General features: G+C 39.5%; 1 protein-coding gene across 1 annotated transcript in view; it reads right to left on the reverse strand.

The window, feature by feature from the left end:
* LOC143746098 (uncharacterized) overlaps positions 1–21,673 on the reverse strand; it is a 66,165-nt gene that overhangs the window by 42,456 nt on the left and 2,036 nt on the right. Inside the window, exons 2-4 of the mRNA XM_077237852.1 lie at positions 17,092–17,412; positions 16,623–16,997; positions 16,070–16,189 (exon numbers count right to left, since the gene is read on the reverse strand). Coding sequence (XP_077093967.1) covers positions 16,070–16,189; positions 16,623–16,997; positions 17,092–17,412 — 816 coding nt within the window. The remainder of the gene's footprint in view (positions 1–16,069; positions 16,190–16,622; positions 16,998–17,091; positions 17,413–21,673) is intronic.

The raw sequence follows: 21,673 nt of genomic DNA on the forward strand, positions 1-21,673 counted from the left end.
TGTACATTTCCAGAAGAAAATGTGAAGTGGTGCTTGCAGTGGCAAAACTCGCCACTCGGTTGCTAGGGTGTGGTACATGATTGCATACTAGGCAACAAACATGTCTGTACTATGTTCTGGTGCTGAGATATGGCTTATTCATGTTGTTCAGGTGGTTGCTAGGGCATTGCTAAGGTGTTCTGAGTGGTTGCTAGGGTGTTTTGGGTGGTTGCTAGGGTATTCTGGGTGGTTGCTAGGGTGTTCTGGTTGGTTGCTATGGTATTTTGGGTGGTTGCTAGGGCATTGCTAGGGTGTTCTGGGTGGTTGCTAGGTGGTTGCTAGGGTGTTCTGGGTGGTTGCTATGGTGTTGCTAGGCGGTTGCTAGGGTATTCTGGGTGGTTGCTAGGGAGTTGCTAGGCGGTTGCTAGGGTATTCTGGGTGGTTGCTAGGGCGTTGCTAGGCGGTTGCTAGGGTGTTCTGGGTGGTTGCCTGGGTGTTGCTAGGCGGTTGCTAGGGTATTCTGGATGGTTGCCAGGGTGTTGCTAAGCGGTTGCTAGGGTGTTTTGGGTGGTTGCTAGGGTGTTGCTAGGTGGTTGCTAGGGTGTTCTGAGTGGTTGCTAGGGTGTTGCTAGGCGGTTGCTAGGGTATCCTGGGTGGTTGCTAGGCGGTTGCTAGGGTGTTCTGGGTGGTTGCTAGGGCGTTGCTAGGCAGTTGCTAGGGTGTTCTGGGTGGTTGCTAGGGTGTTGCTAGGGTAATTTGGGTGGTTGCTATGGTGTGACTAGGTGGTTGGTAGTTGTCAAAGATGGTTACTGTTGAGTTTGTAGCATTTAATTGGCATGATTTAGCACTTAGCTAATCAATATTAGCATGTAGCTATTCACTGCTAGCATGTTTAGCATGTAGCAAGTCCTGTTTGCTAGCATGAGTAAAAAGAGCCAACCCCCATCTCTATACGATGTTTTGATGCAGAGATATAGGTCTTGCAAAACGGTTGCTAGGGTACTATGTTTGGTTGCTAGGGAGTGGCTTGGCAGCTGCCAATCATGAAGCTCCAAAGTCAATGTGAATGTATAAACCAACCCCCATCTCTATACGATGTTTTGATGCAGAGATATAGGTCTTGCAAAATGGTTGCTAGGGTACTCTGTTTGGTTGCAAGGGAGTGGCTTGGCAGCTGCCAATCATGAAACTCCAAAGGCTGCTTGTCAGTATGAATGATATAAACCAACTCCCATGCCTCTGTGACATTCAGAATGGAAGATATCCCTCTTTGGATTTTGGTTGCTAAGGTGCTCGACAATGGTTGCTAGGGCGTGGCTAGGAAGTGTTGAGGTGATTCATGATTGGCTGTTTGCTGCCCCGAGTCAAACGAGACCACCCTCATGTTTCTATGACAATTCAGTCCAGAGATATCCCTTCGATCTCTTTCAATGGAAGTCTATGGGAGTTGTTGCTAAGGTGCTCTAAATGGTTGCTAGGGCGTGGCTTGATAGCTTCACAATGATCCTGAGAGACTGATTGGTTGTCTGAGTAAAATGAGCCCGCCCCTTTGTCTCTACGACACTGTGATCCAGAGTTATGTTCAATATAAAAGCGGTTTCTATGGTGTAGGACGGCCCATTTCATGGGCAGTCCTACACCATAGTAAGTCAATGGGGAAACTTTGGGCAGCTCCTGCCCCCCAGGGGTGCAACTTTTACCCCATTGTGTGGTATGTTCTTACAGAGTCTGTCAGCCTCTTCAAATGTGGTAAATTACACGTTTCTGCGACATCCTCGTTCCGAGCTACGACTCGTCAAAGTTTGACGCAATGTTAAGTCTATGGGATTTTTCGGCCGGTTTTTCGCCCCTGGGGCGAACATCGTACCCCCGATCCCTTATAAAAGTCATAGCACACCATTCCCGAACAGGCCGCACGTTTTGACGCCTCATTCGTGGGTCTGTGACAAAAACTGCGGGAGGAGTAGCGCGTCAAAAAGTGGCCAGAAGAATAAGAATAAGAAGAATAAGAATAACTAGAATGTACATTTCCAGAAGAAAATGTGAAGTGGTGCTTGCAGTGGCAAAACTCGCCACTCGGTTGTTAGGGTGTTGTGGGTGGTTGCTCGGGCGTTGCTAGGGTGTTATGGGTGGTTGCTAGGTGGTTGCTAGGGTGTTTTTGGTGGTTGCTAGGCGGTTGCTAGGGTATTCTGGGTGGTTAGGGCATTACTAGGTGGTTGCTAGGGTGTTCTGGGTGGTTGCTATGGTGTTGCTAGGCAGTTGCTCGGGTATTCAGGGTGGTTGCTATAGTGTTGCTAGGCGGTTGCTAGGGTGATGCTAGGTGGTTGCTAGGGTGTTCTTGGTGGTTGCTAGGCGGTTGCTAGGGTATTCTGGGTGGTTGTTAGGGCGTTGCTGGGGGTTTATTGGTGGTTGCTATGGTGTTGCTAGGGTATTCTGAGTGGTTGCTAAGGTATTCTGGGTGGTTGCTAGGGTGTTGCTAGGGTGTTATGGGTGGTTGCTATGGTGTTGCTAGGCGGTTGCTAGGGTGTTCTGGTTGGTTGTTAGGCGGTTGCTAGGGTATTCAGGGTGGTTGCTATGGTGTTGCTATGCGGTTGCTAGGGTATTCTGGGTGGTTGCTAAGGTGTTTTGGGTGGTTGCTAGGGTGTTCTGGGTGGTTGCTAGGGGGTTGCTAGGGTGTTGCTAGGCGGTTGCTAGGGTGTTCTGGGTGGTTGCTAGGGTGTTGCTAGGCGGTTGCTAGGGTGTTCTGGGTGGTTGCTATGGTGTTGCTATGCGGTTGCTAGGGTATTCTGGGTGGTTGCTAAGGTGTTTTGGGTGGTTGCTAGGCGGTTGCTAGGGTGTTCTGGGTGGTTGCTAGGGTGTTGCTAGGCGGTTGCTAGGGTGTTCTGAGTGGTTGCTAGGGTGTTGCTAGGTGGTTGCTAGGGTATTCTGGGTGGTTGCTAGGGTGTTGCTAGGTGGTTGCTAGGGTGTTCTGGGTGGTTGCTAGGGTGTTGCTAGGCGGTTGCTAGGGTATTCTGGGTGGTTGCTATGGTGTTGCTAGGCGGTTGCTAGGGTGTTTTGGGTGGTTGCTAGGGTGTTTTAGGTGGTTGCTATGGTATTCTGGATGGTTGCTATGGTGTTACTAGGTGGTTGGTAGTGTTCACATTTGGTTACTATAGAGTTTTTATGTTAATGGCATGATTTAGCACTTAGCTAATCAATATTAGCATGTAGCTATTCACAGCTAGCATGTTTAGCATGTTGAAAGTCCTGTGTGCTAGCATGAGTCAAAAGACCCAAACCCCATCTCTATACGATGTTCTGATGCAGAGATGTAGGTCTTGCAAAATGGTTGCTAGGGTACTCTGTTTGGTTGCTAGGGAGTGGCTTGGGAGCTGCCAATGATGAAACTCCAAAGGCTGCTTGTCAGTATGAATTATATAAACCAACCCCCATCTCTATACGATGTTCTGATATAGAGATGTAGGTCTTGCAAAATGGTTGCTAGAGTACTCTGTTTGGTTGCTAGGGAGTGGCTTGGCAGCTGCCAATCATGAAACTCCAAAGGCTGCTTGTCAGTATGAATGATATAAACCAACTCCCATGCCTCTGTGACATTCAGAATGGACGATATTCCTCTTTGGATTTTGGTTGCTAAGGTGCTCGACAATGGTTGCTAGGGCGTGGCTAGGAAGTGTTGAGGTGATTCATGATTGGCTGTTTGCTGCCCCGAGTCAAACGAGACCACCCTCATGTTTCTATGACAATTCAGTCCAGAGATATCCCTTCGATCTCTTTCAATGGAAGTCTATGGGAGTTGTTGCTAAGGTGCTCTAAATGGTTGCTAGGGCGTGGCTTGATAGCTTCACAATGATCCTGAGAGACTGATTGGTTGTCTGAGTAAAATGAGCCCGCCCCTTTGTCTCTACGACACTGTGATCCAGAGTTATGTTCAATATAAAAGCGGTTTCTATGGTGTAGGACGGCCCATTTCATGGGCCGTCCTACACCATAGTAAGTCAATGGGGAAACTTTGGGCAGCTCCTGCCCCCCAGGGGTGCAACTTTTACCCCATTGTGTGGTATGTTCTTACAGAGCCTGTCAGCCTCTTCAAATGTGGTAAATTACACGTTTCTGCGACATCCTCGTTCCGAGCTACGACTCGTCAAAGTTTGACGCAATGTTAAGTCTATGGGATTTTTCGGCCGGTTTTTCGCCCCTGGGGCGAACATCGTACCCCCGATCCCTTATAAAAGTCATAGCACACCATTCCCGAACAGGCCGCACGTTTTGACGCCTCATTCGTGGGTCTGTGACAAAAACTGCGGGAGGAGTAGCGCGTCAAAAAGTGGCCAGAAGAATAAGAATAAGAAGAATAAGAATAATAAGTATGTGAGATAACAATAGTGTTGCTTTGCCATAGGCAAGCACCACTAATAAGTATGTGAGATAACAATAGTGTTGCTTTGCCATAGGCAAGCACCACTAATAAGTATGTGAGATAACAATAGTGTTGCTTTGCCATAGGCAAGCACCACTAATAAGAATAATAAGTATGTGAGATAACAATAGTGTTGCTTTGCCATAGGCAAGCACCACTAATTATTAAAGGTGCTATGTGTAGTTTTTAGCGGCCTCTAGCGGTGATGTTTCAGATTGCAACCAATTTCTAAAAGAGCGCTCGTGCGCGTGCTCGAACTCAAGAGCGAGCACTCATGGTACCGGCCACACACACCGGAGAAAGCATCACAATAGGGATGAAAGTCAACTCCGGGTCTGTTTTTATACATAAATATATACCTATACCTAAAACAAAGCCTATTTTAAAAAGTAGATGCTAGATGAGCTATACAGTTTAGTAAAGTTCTGTTCATTGGCATTAAGCAATCTAGCAAACACACACAAATTGATCCAATACAACATTTATTCAGATGTCAAAGGCTCATTGTCCAAACATCTTTAAATAAACAAACAGAGGAAAAGATGATACAATGAATTCATTAATTTAATGTACAATCAGCAAGGCACATCAGCAAGACATTTAATAATATTTTTATGTCTATGAAATTCGACAATGATATTACAAATGACATATTCTGCCCAGTGTTCTCAAAAATACAAAAAATTGTGCATTAAATACCAAAAAAAAGTTTGCATATTGGCAAATACATCATTCCTGCATCAACATTTTACTGTCATTTTACCGTTGTAGGTTCCTCAAGAAATTTGACTTCTGAAATTTCTGTTCTCATAAAATGTTATATTTGTATTACAGGATTTCAAATCAATTCTCATATTTGATGTCCTGATAGCCTTAATAGCCTAAATATTTCATTTTTAATCCAAGTTATTGCCCTGCTTTGTGTTAAGCGCTTGGGGAAACACTTCAAGTTCATTCAACAGCTGCACATCCCTCAAAGCACCTGAAATAAGTGAAACCCTGTGCTTACAAGTTTCTTTAAATGGTTTATAATATTATTATTAAGTGTTTAGACAGCTCGTGTTTTTTCTGCAGCTCCTGTCATTTTTCCTGACACGTGACATCGCTAACGTATTTTCTCGATGCACTGATTCTGATTGTTCAATGCAGTTGCCAGAAAGAAACTCCTTACACCAATGAGAAACCTTCGACACGCCCACTTTTACTCCGACCGGTACTTGTGTTTATTTCAGTTTCAGCGTCGAGTCTTCTAAGGTGAGGAGAGGCACACTTTTTACAGTTTGATTAATAAAAAATAAACATTTAGTGCAGCAGCAGCGTAGCCTGGTAATACCAAACTCTGCTACTTCATAGACAGAGTCTGGAATGGCATCATTGAAAAGCATTTTCTTTCTCGCGGGGGGGGGCGCTTGTCTGAAGTATAAAATCATTTATACTTATACGGTTACCCGTAAGCCAATCACATAACGTTTGGTTATGACGTGTGTTATTCGCCAGCTCAGCCTCATCGATCATCCACTGTAAACACATGTATGATGCGGAAACGAAACCATCGAGCGAAATACCGGAGTGAACATGGCTGACCGAGTTTTGCTGCTTCCTTAACCTGATCCTCCATGAGTGCAACCAAGGGGGACACAATCACAACTATCGCCTTGCCGGCCTTTGGCCTCCCCAGTTTCTCGCTGACGATCGGTAATATTTGATAAATTAAACTTTTACCAAAACCTGTCGGGAGTAGGGCCACGACATCGCCTCCATTCAAAATGTTTACCAAACACTCTTCTTGTTCGGCCTTCAGTTTAGAAATGCCAGGAATATTCTCCACAACAGAGCGAATTGCGTCCTGTGTCTCCTCCATACGCGCGGTCGTTTTCGATTTCCCCAATCTTAAACTCGGCGCTTAGCGTCTACGTCACGGCTCTCAGCCCGCCCTCTGTTCGTTGATTGGCCGGCTGTTTTCAGGCCGGAGGAAAACTGAGAGACATGTCGATGTCTCAGACTAAGTACAGAAGCGAAATGAAATTGAGCGGAAGTACAAAGTCTGACGTAGTCAGGCTAGCAGCAGCGAGCATGAGGAGGATATGTTGAGTTCATTCAGACCTAAGCGGTTTTGTGTTCGTTTGTGTGATTGTCTCGATGTTTGGAGTGAGAACTGTTACTGAATGTCGAGTCAAGAGTCAAAGTTTGAGATCTGTGAGGGGAATCGATCTCAAGTGTTCCTGCTGCCACTTTATTTCTACCCTTTTTATCATTGACACATCAAACTTGTTAGTTACTTTACATTATTAAAATATATCGAAACGGATTTACATCCAGCCTATAATAAGCCACGTGAGAGATTTTAAATCTATACATAATTATTTATGTGATCAAAATATTTTAATGATCTAATTATTTTATTGTTATGAATGTAGTTATTAGAAAGTAGAACTATATCTAGATATGGATATGTTATTCTATTGTTTCTGAGTGTCATTAATGTTTTTGTATTATGCTTTATGTCATGTTATGAGTATTTTCTTTCAATAGAGCAGTTTAATGGGCTTTTATCATATATCCTGACTCAAATAATGTGTTTCTAACAGCAAACACTCAGAATAAAGTGAGATGATCTGCTGATGATCCTGAATGTCTTGTTGAATGAGTGTTGATAGTCTGAGGATCATCAATATTAACAGATCTGCTGAAAACACTCTTTACACTGTATTTGTTGTAGTGATGGGAAGTTTGGTTATTTTCCGCAAACCGGTTCGTTTAAAAGACAGTTCGTTTAAAAAAAAAACCGGTTAACCAGTTCTTTTACGTTCTTACGTAATGACGTCAATTCTATCATCCCGGTGGATAAAAATCCCCTTTAGTCCCTTTAGTCTTCATCATTTTGATTTTATTTGTTAATAAATAAACTTACATTTCGCAGAATTCGGCCCCTCATTAGCATAGACCTGTGTGTGCTGAACTGAGAAATGCTGAAACCTGAATATACAGTCGACAAAACTACAACATCGGTGCATGTCTCCAGTATGTTTATGTTTTATAAACATTTACTTTGCACAATTAAAACCTTGGCAAGAGTTTACATCAAAGATTTTGTTTTATGGTGCGTAATTTTAAACACCTTTTACCTCATTTTAATTATATGACGTCAATTCTATCATCCCGGTGGATAAAAATACCCTTTAGTCCCTTTAGTCTTCATCATTTTGATTTTATTTGTTAATAAAAAAACTAAATAACGACTTTATTCAACAAGTTCTTCTCTTCTGTATTAGTCGACTCATGCATGCGTGTGTGTGTGTGTGTGTGTGTGTGTGTAGGTGTGTGTGTGCGTAGATGACGCAGGATCTGGCGTTCTGACCTATGACCCGGAAACGCAGGGATGTGTTTAAAGCAGAGGCACGCTCAGATCTCCAGTGCCAGCGATGCTACTGAACAGGAGACTGTGCTGCATCGATTGTGATATTGTCATGACACATCTTGAAAGTTTGGATAATTCAGACGATGAGACGACACATGTATCTCGCTTTATAACAGAGGATCCCGGCTTTCCACACGGATGTGTCGTGTTGCTCTCGTGAATGCGCGTCGGAGACTGATACGGAAGAGAAGAAATAGATGGATAAAGTCGTTATTTTGTTTTTTTTGGTGCACAAAAAATATTCTCGTCGCTTGATAAAAATAAAGTTTAACCACTGTAGTCACATTGAGTATTTTAACGATGTGTTTCCTACCTTTCTGGGCCTTCAATGAGTTAATTTAATGTCTGTCAATTCATTTCATTTATGGAGTCAGATGAAATAACGAGTTGATACATATGAGAAAATGTATTTCATTTAATCTTGAATGTTGAAAAGGAAAAATGAACTAATTTACTCCTAATTTAAAAGGAAAGACAGTAACACGCAGAGACCTTCACCCGCGGATCGGAAGACCTTCTTTAAGGCCGATCGAGCCGGGCTTTACACTGTTATTGGGTTATTTGACCTTTGACTTTTCAACGTCATTCTGTCTTTGGCTGATTGTGTGTTTTTAAAGCACATTTGTCAAGAAAAGCTGAGAGAAAATACAGTCAGGTGATGTTGGTCATGTGTTGATAGGGACATAATCAATCTTAATTTTCACTGAAGGATGTACAGCAAACAAGCTTAAAAAAACCAGAAATAACATTTTATAAGCTGTCGACCCAAAAAAACAAGCGTTTAAGGAGACAAAGGTGGTGTGGCATCATGAGAGGGTATGTCATAGAGGCAAGGTATGTGCCATCTAGGTGGTTGCAGCAATGGGGACTACAAACCAAGATGGCCGCCTGCTGTTGTGAAGCAGAAAAGCTGTTGATGAGCTGAGAACAGAGAGACTGGCTGCTTTTTATTAGAGAGCATAAAGAGAAGCTGGAAAAGTGTTTCGGTTAAAAAGTGTTGGAGTTTTGAGTTGATTATTGGTACGACTCGGCGCGGCTCGGTTCGCTTTAGCTCGGTTGCTTTTCCACTGCAGTTAGTATCGCTTCAAAGTGGGTGGGATTATGACTGATCGTTATAGTTTATCCGCTTCCTCCAACAAGAGGAACGTCTGTGCTTCTCATCCACTGACCACGATCAGCCATTTCTTTTTTTGGAAGTATTTTTTCTTCAAGCAAGTAGTTTTAAAACAGGTGCTACAGCCGTGGCTGTTATTGGCTATTTAAATCCAGTGGGTTTGATGTCTCGCAAATACAATGACGCTGGTAGTGACGATTCTTTCTGTCTGACCAATCACTGATCTGCAGTGTTTTCACGTCACATTTTAGTATCGGTACGGTACGCTTGGAACCTTAACAGAGGTGGTACCATTTAAAGCGAGCCGTACCGTACCATGCAGTGGAAAAGCGCCACAAGTCAAATATCAGTTTTATATATTATATTTCTGTAAGCTAAGCTATACCGGTCGCCGATTACATTCCTCTCCAGTGGACATAAGTTAGTTCTCAGAGTAATATTCAATTGCCTGTATCCACTTTTGTGTCCTTAAACACTTGTTTTTTGGGGTCAACAGCTTATATATATATATGTACTATATGAATAATCATATATACAGTATATTCATGTTTAATTCACTGACCATATATAAACATTTATTGGGGGACATTAAAAACATGTTAAGGAATACATAAAGGATCTGCAATATATGGAAGTTAATTTTCTCTTGCAACATTAATACATTTTTATCTAGTTATGGGACTGAATAATAAGTACATTTTAAAATGTTTTGTCTTATTCATCATCCAATAAAAGGTACCAGACAAATACTTGTATTTATCAATTAAATAAGTTGTTTTTGTTTTACCAGGTTCGGTCCAAACTGGGTTCAGAGATGATCAGTTCTGTGTGGGTTAAGATTCAGTTCCTCTTTCTTTCTTCTTTAACCACTCGTGTTTCTCTAATAACATGTGTGGTTAAACTAACTGAGTTCTCACACTTATGTTTCCAAACCTCAACAGTGAGTTCATCGCTCTGGAAATACTACTGAAAATATGTAGTCATATTGCTAAATTAAAACTAGACCAAAGGTTATTAAAACAGTTCTGAAAGCGCTAGAACTCAAAGCCAGAACACAAAGAGGACAAAAGACAACAATTCATTACAATTTGTTAACATGTAAAAGACATTGAAAGTATTAATAATGCATGAAACCATTAGGATTCAGGTATATAAGATTGATATTCCTCTGCTCAAGTGGGGTTTGTATAATTATTTGACTGATTTGTTCTTGTTCACAGAGGCATAAAGTTACGTCAGTTCTCCTGAGATCCAGCTTTTGCTCCTCTGATGGAAGCATACGTCACTTTATCATCACAGCGAACCTGAATGAACATCACAGTTGTTTTAACCCACAATATTACAGCGTGTTGTTTGAGCTCAATTCATGAAGAACTGCATATAATCACACAAATCAAGAATAACTGCATAGAAGAAGAAAATACAAACTAATCATCACTAATCTGACGCAGACTTGCGGTAACATACAAATCCGTTTAATCTACTTGGGAAAACAATTTCAGAGTCAGTCAGAATAAAATCAAATGTTTACAATTTATTGACCAGGAAATAATTCAAAATCCAATTCATAGAATAAAGTCATCGGTCAATCAAATATACTAACAACAATTCGGAAATCAAAGAATTATAGAAATATTTACCTGGCAACAAAAACTACACACAGCGATCGTGTGGAAGTCTATCTACAGACTCCCCGAACCTTTTGCTTGTTTCCTTATAAACCCAGATAATTCAATATGCTGTCATTATAATCTGATTTGGTCCCCTATTGAGGGGTTCACATCTGTGGGATCAGCATTTGTAATTGAATGGGTTGTTGATACCTGTAGAAGATAATACTGATTTACATACAGGAGGTAGTTTGAATGGAGGATCCGGGGGAGGAAACACCTTTAAGGGGGAAATGAAACATCCATGTTTTGGCACTGGTAGTAGCTACATATATTAGAAAAATCACATTGCCTAAGATTTTATTTTAAAAAGTTGTTAAAACCACAGATATGATTAAATTATTTTCGTAATTTCTAGCTAGCTATCCATCTAGCGAGTCGCCATTTTGGAGTGACGTCACAGCTTACGTAGCGGGGTTTGTTGGTTCTGTTGGTGAGTGAAGAGAGTGAAGCGTTTCTGGACCGGACTGAATACGCACTTGATTTGAAATGGAGGAAGACGAACTTGAAAGACCTGTTGAGCCCATGTGTCCCATTGCTTATGCATTTGAGCCGATACGGCGTGGGAACCGAGCTAGGGTGAACACCTGGCTATTGATCTGTTGTGGGTCTGCAGACCTGATTTTGCGGGACACAAGGGAGAGAACTTACTATTATTATGGTGAAAAAATATTGATTACTGATGTCGCTGACCGGCGCTGTGAACGTCACTAATAATATAGAACTCATTTTAACAGCACGGGTCTATTCAATCTAAATAATTAAGTGAAAATAATAATTCAATTGCTAAAAAGCACATTTCCAAATGACCACATAAATTCCATTAGGAAAGACTAGAAAGATTATTTTATTTTAAAATAACTGAACTCAGCTCAGAGCAAACCAACCCTGTGACGTCACCGGTTATAATACTGCACAATGGTGGCGCCCTTGCCGTGAAAGATATAACGGTGTTTCTTTTATATGTTAACATTTGTCATTTTTCTTATATAATTTTTGGTTATAGTGGAAATCCATCTTGTAAATCATGTAAACTTGACTGACTGCTTCATTTCCCCTTTAAGGGGCGCACCACATTTATCATATTTTATATCTTCTTTTAGCTTTTCATTATGACTGGGAGAATGAGAACATTTTACCAGACGCACTGAGACACTTTACATGATACCAAATATGTTTAGTTACTTTTTGTAAAAACACACTTATTCATTGCATACGTTTTTAGTGAGCTTTAAGTGACGAGGAGAAGAGGGGGAGATGATGACACTGTAAAAGTGAGGTGTGTTTTAAATTACAAAGTTTATTTTATTAAAAGATTTTTGGATGTCATACTGTAGAAACATTACAATAATCAATTGTATAAAATGAATAACACACATGCCGGTCTAGAAGAGATCAGCTGATCAGAGCACTACATGATAATTATATCATTATCGTCATCATCAAGTAACTGACATCATCTGATCACATTTACTCTTACTGTTCTTGCCATAACACACAGTTACAGCAGCCAGAGACAAACTAACATTTAAACATCGACAGTCAAACTGCCCAACTAAAGCAAACACTGATCACCATAATGGTGACATCAAACCAAACTATTATTTTCAATAAAACATGAACATCTAAACCGGTAATGCTGTTTGTGAATTGAACAAATGTTAAGACGTCAACCCAATTTTAATTTTCAACCAAACTTTGATGTCTAAACGATGAAGTTCATGTGCAATAACATTTCTAGCAGGGATGAGCTCATATTGTGGCCATAATATGTGAGTGCGCTGTGAGTTACACTTTTAGCTCACTGTGACTCACATTGTGATCATATGGAGAGATCACTGTGAGATCAACGTGTTGACTGGGAGTGTAAATGAACATAAATCTGGCCTTTTATTTGTAAAAAAAAAAAAAAAAAACTTTTTTATCTAAACTTGGTGTCACTATTTCTTCAAGGTGATCAGAGTTTTTTCTTTGTTTTCTGAGAAGAAGAAAATAAAACATCCTCTGTAAGTTTTTGCTATTTTAAAAATTTGTTGCAGATTTGCTCAAAACTCATCAGTGTTTTATTGTAATATTGCAGGCATATCTATTTCCTCTGGGTGTTTCGAATCCTTCCTCCCTGCAAAATAAAACTATTGACTGTCCTCTCATATAATTCAAAATAAAAGCATTGACTTTCCTCTCGTATAATTCAATATAAAAGCATTGACTGTCCTCTCGTATAATTCAAAATAAAAGCATTGACTGTCCTCTCGTATAATTCAAAATAAAGGCATCGACTGTCCTCTGGTATAATTCAAAATAAAAGCATTGACTGTCCTCTCGTATAATTCAAAATAAAAGCATCGACTGTCCTCTCGTATAATTCAAAATAAAAGCATTGACTGACGTCTCGTATAATTCAAAATAAAAGCATTGACTGTCCTCTCGTATAATTCAAAATAAAAGCATTGACTGACGTCTCGTATAATTTAAAATAAAAGCATTGACTGTCCTCTCGTATAATTCAAAATAAAAGCATTGACTGACGTCTCGTATAATTCAAAATAAAAGCATTGACTGACCTCTCGTATAATTCAAAATAAAAGCATTGACTGACCTCTCGTATAATTCAAAATAAAAGCATCGACTGTCCTCTCGTATAATTCAAAATAAAAGCATTGACTGTCCTCTCGTATAATTCAAAATAAAAGCATCGACTGTCCTCTCGTATAATTCAAAATAAAAGCATTGACTGTCCTCTCGTATAATTCAAAATAAAAGCCTTGACTGTCCTCTCGTACAATTCAAAATAAAAGCATTGACTGTCCTCCCGTATAATTCAAAATAAAAGCATTGACTGTCCTCTCGTATAATTCAAAATAAAAGCATTGACTGACGTCTCGTATAATTCAAAATAAAAGCATTGACTGTCCTCTCGTATAATTCAAAATAAAAGCATTGACTGACGTCTCGTATAATTTAAAATAAAAGCATTGACTGTCCTCTCGTATAATTCAAAATAAAAGCATTGACTGACGTCTCGTATAATTCAAAATAAAAGCATTGACTGTCCTCTCGTATAATTCAAAATAAAAGCATTGACTGTCCTCTTGTATAATTCAAAATAAAAGCATTGACTGTCCTCTTGTATAATTCAAAATAAAAGCATTGACTGTCCTCTCGTATAATTCAAAATAAAAGCATTGACTGACGTCTCGTATAATTCAAAATAAAAGCATTGACTGACGTCTCGTATAATTCAAAATAAAAGCATTGACTGCCCTCTTGTATAATTCAAAATAAAAGCATTGACTGTCCTCTTGTATAATTCAAAATAAAAGCATTGACTGTCCTCTCGTATAATTCAAAATAAAAGCATTGACTGACGTCTCGTATAATTCAAAATAAAAGCATCGACTGCCCTCTTGTATAATTCAAAATAAAAGCATTGACTGTCCTCTTGTATAATTCAAAATAAAAGCATTGACTGTCCTCTCGTATAATTCAAAATAAAAGCATTGACTGACGTCTCGTATAATTCAAAATAAAAGCATCGACTGACCTCTCTTGTATATTTCAAAATAAAAGCATTGACTGTCCTCTCGTATAATTCAAAATAAAAGCATTGACTGTCCTCTCGTATGTGTTTTTATCATGATAGCAGATTGTTCAGATCAGATGAGTGTGAATCATCAGATTGTGTGCAGCTCAAACTCACCAGCTCTTCTTGCACAGATGATCTGAAGAAGAATCACAGTAGGAGCAGCAAACACTGCGATCTCAACAATACTCACAATCACTGCAGGAAACATGAGAGGAAGAAGAGAAACTGTACATGACTGAAGTCAAGGGTATTACACTATCAACAGTTATTGATGAAGCATTTACAGACTGACTGATAGTTTAATGTTATAAAGCTGTCAGTATAAATGAACGTGTCGTACCTCTTTATAATAATCCAGCAATTTCTGATGCTGTATCAGCTGGATCTGTGGATCACGTCTGTTAGTTCAGTTCAACACATAATGCCACATATACACAACATCATCATCACATAATACTCCAGCTTCACATCACAGAAATGATGAATATGTGAGTCTGTCATCTATTATCTTCTTACTTCAATCTCAAGCTGTCAGGAGGAGAATGACTATCACCATTGACCAAAAATAAATATATTTGTTGCTTTATTCATCAATGGATATTCCTGTTAAGTGAGGTTCTAGCACTCTTGCATTTCCAAGTTTACAGAAACATTGAAATGTGGAATATCGATTTATTGACGACATCTAAAACATACAACGTTTCCTGTGTGAAAACATTCAAATCCACAAATATTGAGGAATCCTTCGAGGTTGATCATGTGAACATGAAGCGTGTGTAGGAGCTGAAACTGATTATAGAAAACCCCATGAGTCGGTCAAATGAGGATGATGTTCATACACACCTGTGGTGTCTGGAGTTGTTGCATAAAAACAAGATGGAAATAGAAATATTTTTCATGAGTTTGCTGTGATGTCTGGAATAAGTGTTGCTGTAGTTGACATTAAAACTTAAAAACAAGATGGAAATATAAAAATATCATATTTGAATGCATGAATATCCTTTGAGGTTTCAATACTGAAATTACAGAATTATTCATTATAATTCAGGCTGATTTTACTGTGATGGGATCAAACCACTGAAGCGAGAGACCGTGAATTGATGTGTGTGACCGTGTTAATGTGATCATACAAGCATATTTAACAAGTTCTTTGTCAACAGGTTTGAAATAATTGCCCTGGCAATGCAGATGCACAAGGTAAATACAGTTCAAGAAGTAGCCATATTGAGTAGTTGAATGACAAAATACAGTATACTGTCTTTTTCTTTTGAGTAGCTTTACTTTGCTGAAAAAGTATTTTTATTCTTGTAAAATGGGCAACTCGCAGTGAGAATCTCAAACTTGTATGCAAACACAATGGAGTTGCATAAAGATCCTGGAATATCTAATTTGGTCTGACAGAGTTAATGTTGGACATGTGTTCCTAATATAATAAAATGTTCACAAATTTTCTTTTTTTGGTGTATCACATGTAATTGTGTTAATTCGTTATAGCCTAAATAGTGCAATTAAATGATTGGTCACAGGAGGAAGTCACTAGAAGAGGTTGCGACTGAACCCGGAAGGTGTAGCACTGCAACATGTGCGTAGTGCCACACACAACACATGTTTCTGACATACTAACATGGGATGAGTTGTTTAATAAATCCTCTCTATGATTGTATTCATTTATCATAGGAGTGGCGTGAGTTACACTAGCTGTATATTATGATTATTCTGCATCAGACAACCGACTGAACAAGACCGGTTATATGTATCAAAACTCACTGACTAAAGAGCTTCTTTATGTAGATAATATTTGTGATGATGAACCAGTCTGTGAGAGCCAGTGTAAAGCACTGAAGCGAGAGTGATGATGTGTGACAGTGATCATGTGATCATGAACCTTGTGTAGGAGCTGCTGCTGTAGTTGGGCTTGATTTCTTCTCAGAGTTTGAGCTTCTGACTGGAGTCAGTGTTGTTGAAGCGACTGGAGCTGCAGAAGATGAATGTTCAGACGCATCACCTGTAGGACATTAACATCATATTTACACATTGATCATAACATGACATGCAGTTTGTGTTCAATCATCACAGCTTACAGTGGCAGTAGTGGAGAAGAGAGATGTTACTGTATCATTTATTCCTGGTTTATATGAGAGTGAAACACAGTTGAGCTGCTTCCCATAAACCTTCAGCTTTCCTGAATGAATGACATTATTAAGCCTTATAATTCCTATAACTGACCTCCTACATGGGTCATACTAGGCTTTAATAGACTCTTCTGATTTATGCAATTTATCATGTATGAAATATATTGGGAATTATAAGGATTTTTATGCAGTTTATGACTTTGACCACTAATATTTTACAATTGCCAAACGTATGAAGTCATCAGAAAGAGTAGATCCAGTCTGTAAAAGTTTTCACAAATCTGTCAGAAAAGAGTGTTTTCTCACCTGAATACTTGACAGTGTGTGTGACTGAGGTGTTGACTTGATTTCTGTGAGTAAGCTGACATCTCCACTCTCTGTTGTTATCTTCATTCAGGAGTGTTGTAGTCAGAGTGATGATACAGTGATGTTGATGTGATGATGATGATAATATCTGATATCTGGAGTCTGTCTTCAGATCAACACCAGCCTGATTCACCCACAACAGCTCAACTCCCGCAGAACTGACCCGATCATCACAGGAGAATACAGTACCTGAATACAACTGACAGGAGAGAGTCACAGAGCAGCCTGGACTGATCTCAGTCTGTGAGGATGAAGATGATGATGATGATGGAGATGAAGATGATGATGATGATGATGATGATGGAGACACTGAAACTGAACACAAGACACAAATCACAGACTCTTCAATCATCATCTGAGTTTAAAGGAAGAATTTTACAGTAAATGGACCACATAATCATAAACTTACCATGAAGAACATGCAGAGAAACACGTGCATCAGTTCCTTGTTGTTGTCCATTCACATATTGTCTGCAGGTGTAAGATCCATAATCTTCTTCTGTGACGTTCTTGATGTTCAGAGAGCAGTCAGACTCCAGACTCAGTCTCTCATGTCTCTCTGTGTCTTTATTCTTTATCCCTAAATAAATCAGTTCAACTGCTGCTAAATGACTGAATCTGCTGTAGATCCATGTAGTTGATTTGCAGTCAGAAAGAGCTTTATTACAGGGCAGACGCACATTTACACCAGAACTGATGAACACATGATCATCATCCACTCCACTGATACCTGAAACACAGTATATCTCAGTGATCATTATGATATTTATTAATAAATTAAACCATAAACCATACCAGCATAACAAGCAGAAGATTCAAATCATACATTATTTTTCCGGTAACGCTTTACAATAAGGGTATATTAATAATCATGTACTAATACCTGAATTAATACTTAATTCTACATGAACTACTGATAATTAAAAGCAGAGGTGTAAAGTCCAGATTCAGAAAGTAAAAGTCCTCCTCAGTATTTTTGCTCCAATCTCCTGGATTTGTTAATTAGTAGCGCTGCACAATATATCAAAATGATCAAATATCGCAAATGTATAAATCACAATATGCATATCGCAACAGCTTGCAATAACTGAGGTCATACACAAAAGACAAAGAGAAAATCACTCACTGCTCTTGGCTGAATAACTTTTGTAGTTTTGATAAGATTATATATAAATAATATTTATTAATAAACATTATATATTATTATTATTATATATAACTCATACAGTGAAAACTACACACTTTCTTATGCTACAGTAAAACATTGCTGTTCACATTCGGAAAGTTTATTGTCACAAAAAGAAACCCGTATTATATAATTTTAAATATATTATTATTTTTAAGATCATTTAAGTTTATTTTACACACTTTAAGCATTATCGTATCGCATATCGAATATCGCATTATATAATGAGTTATCGCATTTTTCTGTAATATCGTTCAGCTCTACTAATTATCAGTTTTTCAGGAGAACTAATGAGTGTGTGAATAAACATATGGCAGGACTTTTACTTTCTGACCGCTGGACTTTACACCTCTGATTAAACGCCTGAACTGATCATGAACCAATGAAGAGTTATCCTGAACTACGACTGGAGTCATGATGATTCACGCATGAATAACGGCAGCCTTAACTACATGTTATACATGTTTGATAGTTAATGCATTCATTAACATTTATGGATAAACCTAATCAAACTGCCTGTAAGGAATAAGAAGTACCCTGACTTTGAAACAAATGTAAATAATGTAATATTGTAATGAGGATGCAGAGGCAGAGTGAGAATCAATTGCAGAAGTTTATTAGAGATAGTCACCATAAACAAATGTGAGAAGGCAGGCAGCGGGTCTAAACCACAGTAGATAGTTTCAGATAGCAAAGACAGACAGTTTCACATCCAGTGGGGAGATCCAAAAGGCATCGGTGAGTAGGCAGGCAAGCGGTCCAAGCAGAAACATCAGTCCGAACAGGCAACCGAAACAAAGGGATAATCCAGGGATCGTTAAACAGAGAATCAGGCAAGATCATATACGGGCGGGCAATAGAGAGAAGACAAAACGCTTGGTAAGGCAGGATTAAAGCAACACTACTGTATGTCGTTTTTGTGGTTTTTGCTCTCGGGTCCCCCTACAGTTGGGAAACTGTATTGTCTTCTACTACTGTCGTAAAATTTGTCATGGTTACACCAGGGGATACACGTGTGCATTTGTTGACAAGCCGATACCGTCTTGAGTTCTCACGAGTTCTCACGTCTTGGGCAGACTGACAGCATTGCGTGTGAAATGTCTTCATCCCAGGTACATTGGCATATATTTCAGCATGTCATATGAATATAATTGGCTACTGTTTTACATAACGGATATGCTAATTTAATTCAATGTTTGTGTGGTAGGTAATAGCCATATATCGTCAATAATATAATATCAAGCTACTATAGATGAATCTGCAAATTTGAAAATCGATTTGCATTATAGTCTGAGGCAAGACACTTTCACCAGAAAAATAAATAAACAAACATGATTATCAGCCTGCAGACATTAGGATAGTTATCCTGAAAGATTATTTATTATAACCATCGTAAACTAGCATGTTAGTGTAGCTAACAGATTGATAATTCGCTACTCTACTAGCATTACTTGATTCATGAAGATAAATGGAGGACCAGATAGATTCCGTGACATGGCCAGGCCATGTTATTCAGCCTTTTACATTTCACGCGCTAGTCGCCTCCCTGACTCCCTGATTTATTTATACATTTTTAAACACTTTATAGATGACTGACTGCTGCGCTTGTGACAGGGTGCATGTTACTGAAAGAACGAGCATACAGAGAGAGAGAGAGCCGGTCGCGCGCGCACACTCTCACCGTCTTCAAACTGTCTTGCTCTCCCTCCAATAGTGATCCTCGTCCGGTCTTTTAATTTGTCACTCTCCCTTTTTCTTCTTTTAGTCTCCTCTGACAAAACCTTTGCCTTCTTCCTTTTAGTTGTTGTTTCGGTCATGACAACAACATACAGACGGGTATCAAACGCTAGTTGGGCTCTCACGTCAGAATCTGAGGAAGTGGGGGAAGTGACGTATGCCGTAAAACAGTCGAATTTTGTAGTTTTTTTTTGTGCTCGGGTTACTACCCGAAACCCGAAGTTACATAGTGCCTGTAAAAGTGATACAGACACTGTCAGGCTACGGCAGACGTGTCATTCAACCTATTGTAAGTCGATGTACCATCTCAAGGGTCTTGGAAATATATTATGAAGGTTGAAAAACTACATAGTGCTGCTTTAACTGGCAATACTTCCCAATGAGTGCAAGCATGGTCTCTGATTAAAAACATAGACTGTAAAAGAAATGGACACGGCAACCCCATTGGTTTCAACGGAGAAGACTGAAGCCCGATTATTGCACTTCCTGTCTGATGGCTGAGCGACTGTGCAGACTCAAACTGAGCGTGACGACAGTCTGAACGTTGTAAATCTTCTAGTAGCGGTGGCAAGACAAATCTGAATCACCTAATTCCTCAAAAACGTTGTTGAAATATTTTGTCCCATTGCTTTTATGGACTCTCTATCTATGGGGCTTCTCCCTTGACTTTATGCCTCTATGTCCCTCCGATTGCCTCATAGACAGTAAAAGATTGCCTGCGAGCTTCTCCTCCTGTCTATACGGTAATGTCTCTATTGTGAGACAGAAAATCGCATAATTATGATGCAATCGTTAGCCTGTTTTTAACAAAAACGGCTTCTAGTGGGCCATAACGTAAGATACAAAGTAATAGAGCCTTTTATACATTGTCGTGTTTCTTTCGAAATAAATAATGGACAAATGAAGTCTTTGGACGCCTCAGATGTAAAGTTATTCGCTGTCAAAGTGACGCCAAAATGAATGGGAGTCAATGGAATGCTAACAGAAGTTGAAGTTCTGCTACAATGGCGGCTCCCGCGAGGCTTCAGTTTCCGGCTGATGGATTACACCCTTGATTAAAAAGGCAGGCAAACAGGAAATGAGTGTAGAGGAAGCAGAGGGCGTGGATCACAGTCAGTGTCTGGTGAGAGCTCCCTCTGCTGGTTAGGCATTACAAATATCAGATTCAACTTTATCATAAACATTACTGGACGGCACAGGATTAGTTGATCCTCCTCTTCAACCGTAGAAAATACACTGATAACTGCCCTTAAAAGATCTTTATCTGTTCTGTGTTTCTCTCTCTCCTTCAAACTCACTCTACTGTGACTTATGCACAGCTAAATACAACATAACTATTCCAAACCCACACAGAATATTTGTGGAACAGTTCACAAAGGAACGACCAAAACTGGGAACATGGTGAGGGAACGTTTTGCTGGGATCAGTCATTCACTGTCCACTACCGGGGGAACCACATGCGGAGAGCACCTATAGTGCGCCACTAATAAGACCTTTTAAGGGCAGTTATTAGTGTATTTTCTACGGTTGAAGAGGAGGATCAACTAATCCTGTGCCGTCCAGTAATGTTTATGACAAAGCTGAAATCAAAAGTTCAAGCTATGATGATATTAAATTATTTAAATTTTTTTCAAAGTCAGGGTACTTGTTACACGTTGTGTCCGGAGGAAACTATGGATAGCTGGATAGGTCCTGTCCCAAATGGCGCACTTCATGTGGACTTTCGGGCTCGTGGACTTAAACTGTACCCTTGAAGCTTCTTCTGAATCTCCACACACTTTAACTACCCAGGAATCCTTGCGTAAGGCCAATCAGAGACAACGGATGGGAGGAGATTTCGCTCACGGACAATTGTTAACATGAGAAGAAAATGTTTAAGTTTAAGTATCATTACGGTTTTTATGACCTAGGTGTACATTTTACCAGTTATTACAAACATTATGTTTACACTACAGTTTATACAAACATTATGGTCATCTACCAGTGGTTGATGTCTCAAACATAGGATAATAATAGCGCGCTGAATAATACCCAGATAGCAAGCACAGTTGGGCCGATTCCGGCTGAA

This window comes from Siphateles boraxobius, unplaced genomic scaffold, assembly GCF_051911475.1.
Source record: "Siphateles boraxobius isolate OS27281-9 unplaced genomic scaffold, OSU_SipBor_1 21, whole genome shotgun sequence".
NCBI classification, from domain to species: domain Eukaryota; kingdom Metazoa; phylum Chordata; class Actinopteri; order Cypriniformes; family Leuciscidae; genus Siphateles; species Siphateles boraxobius.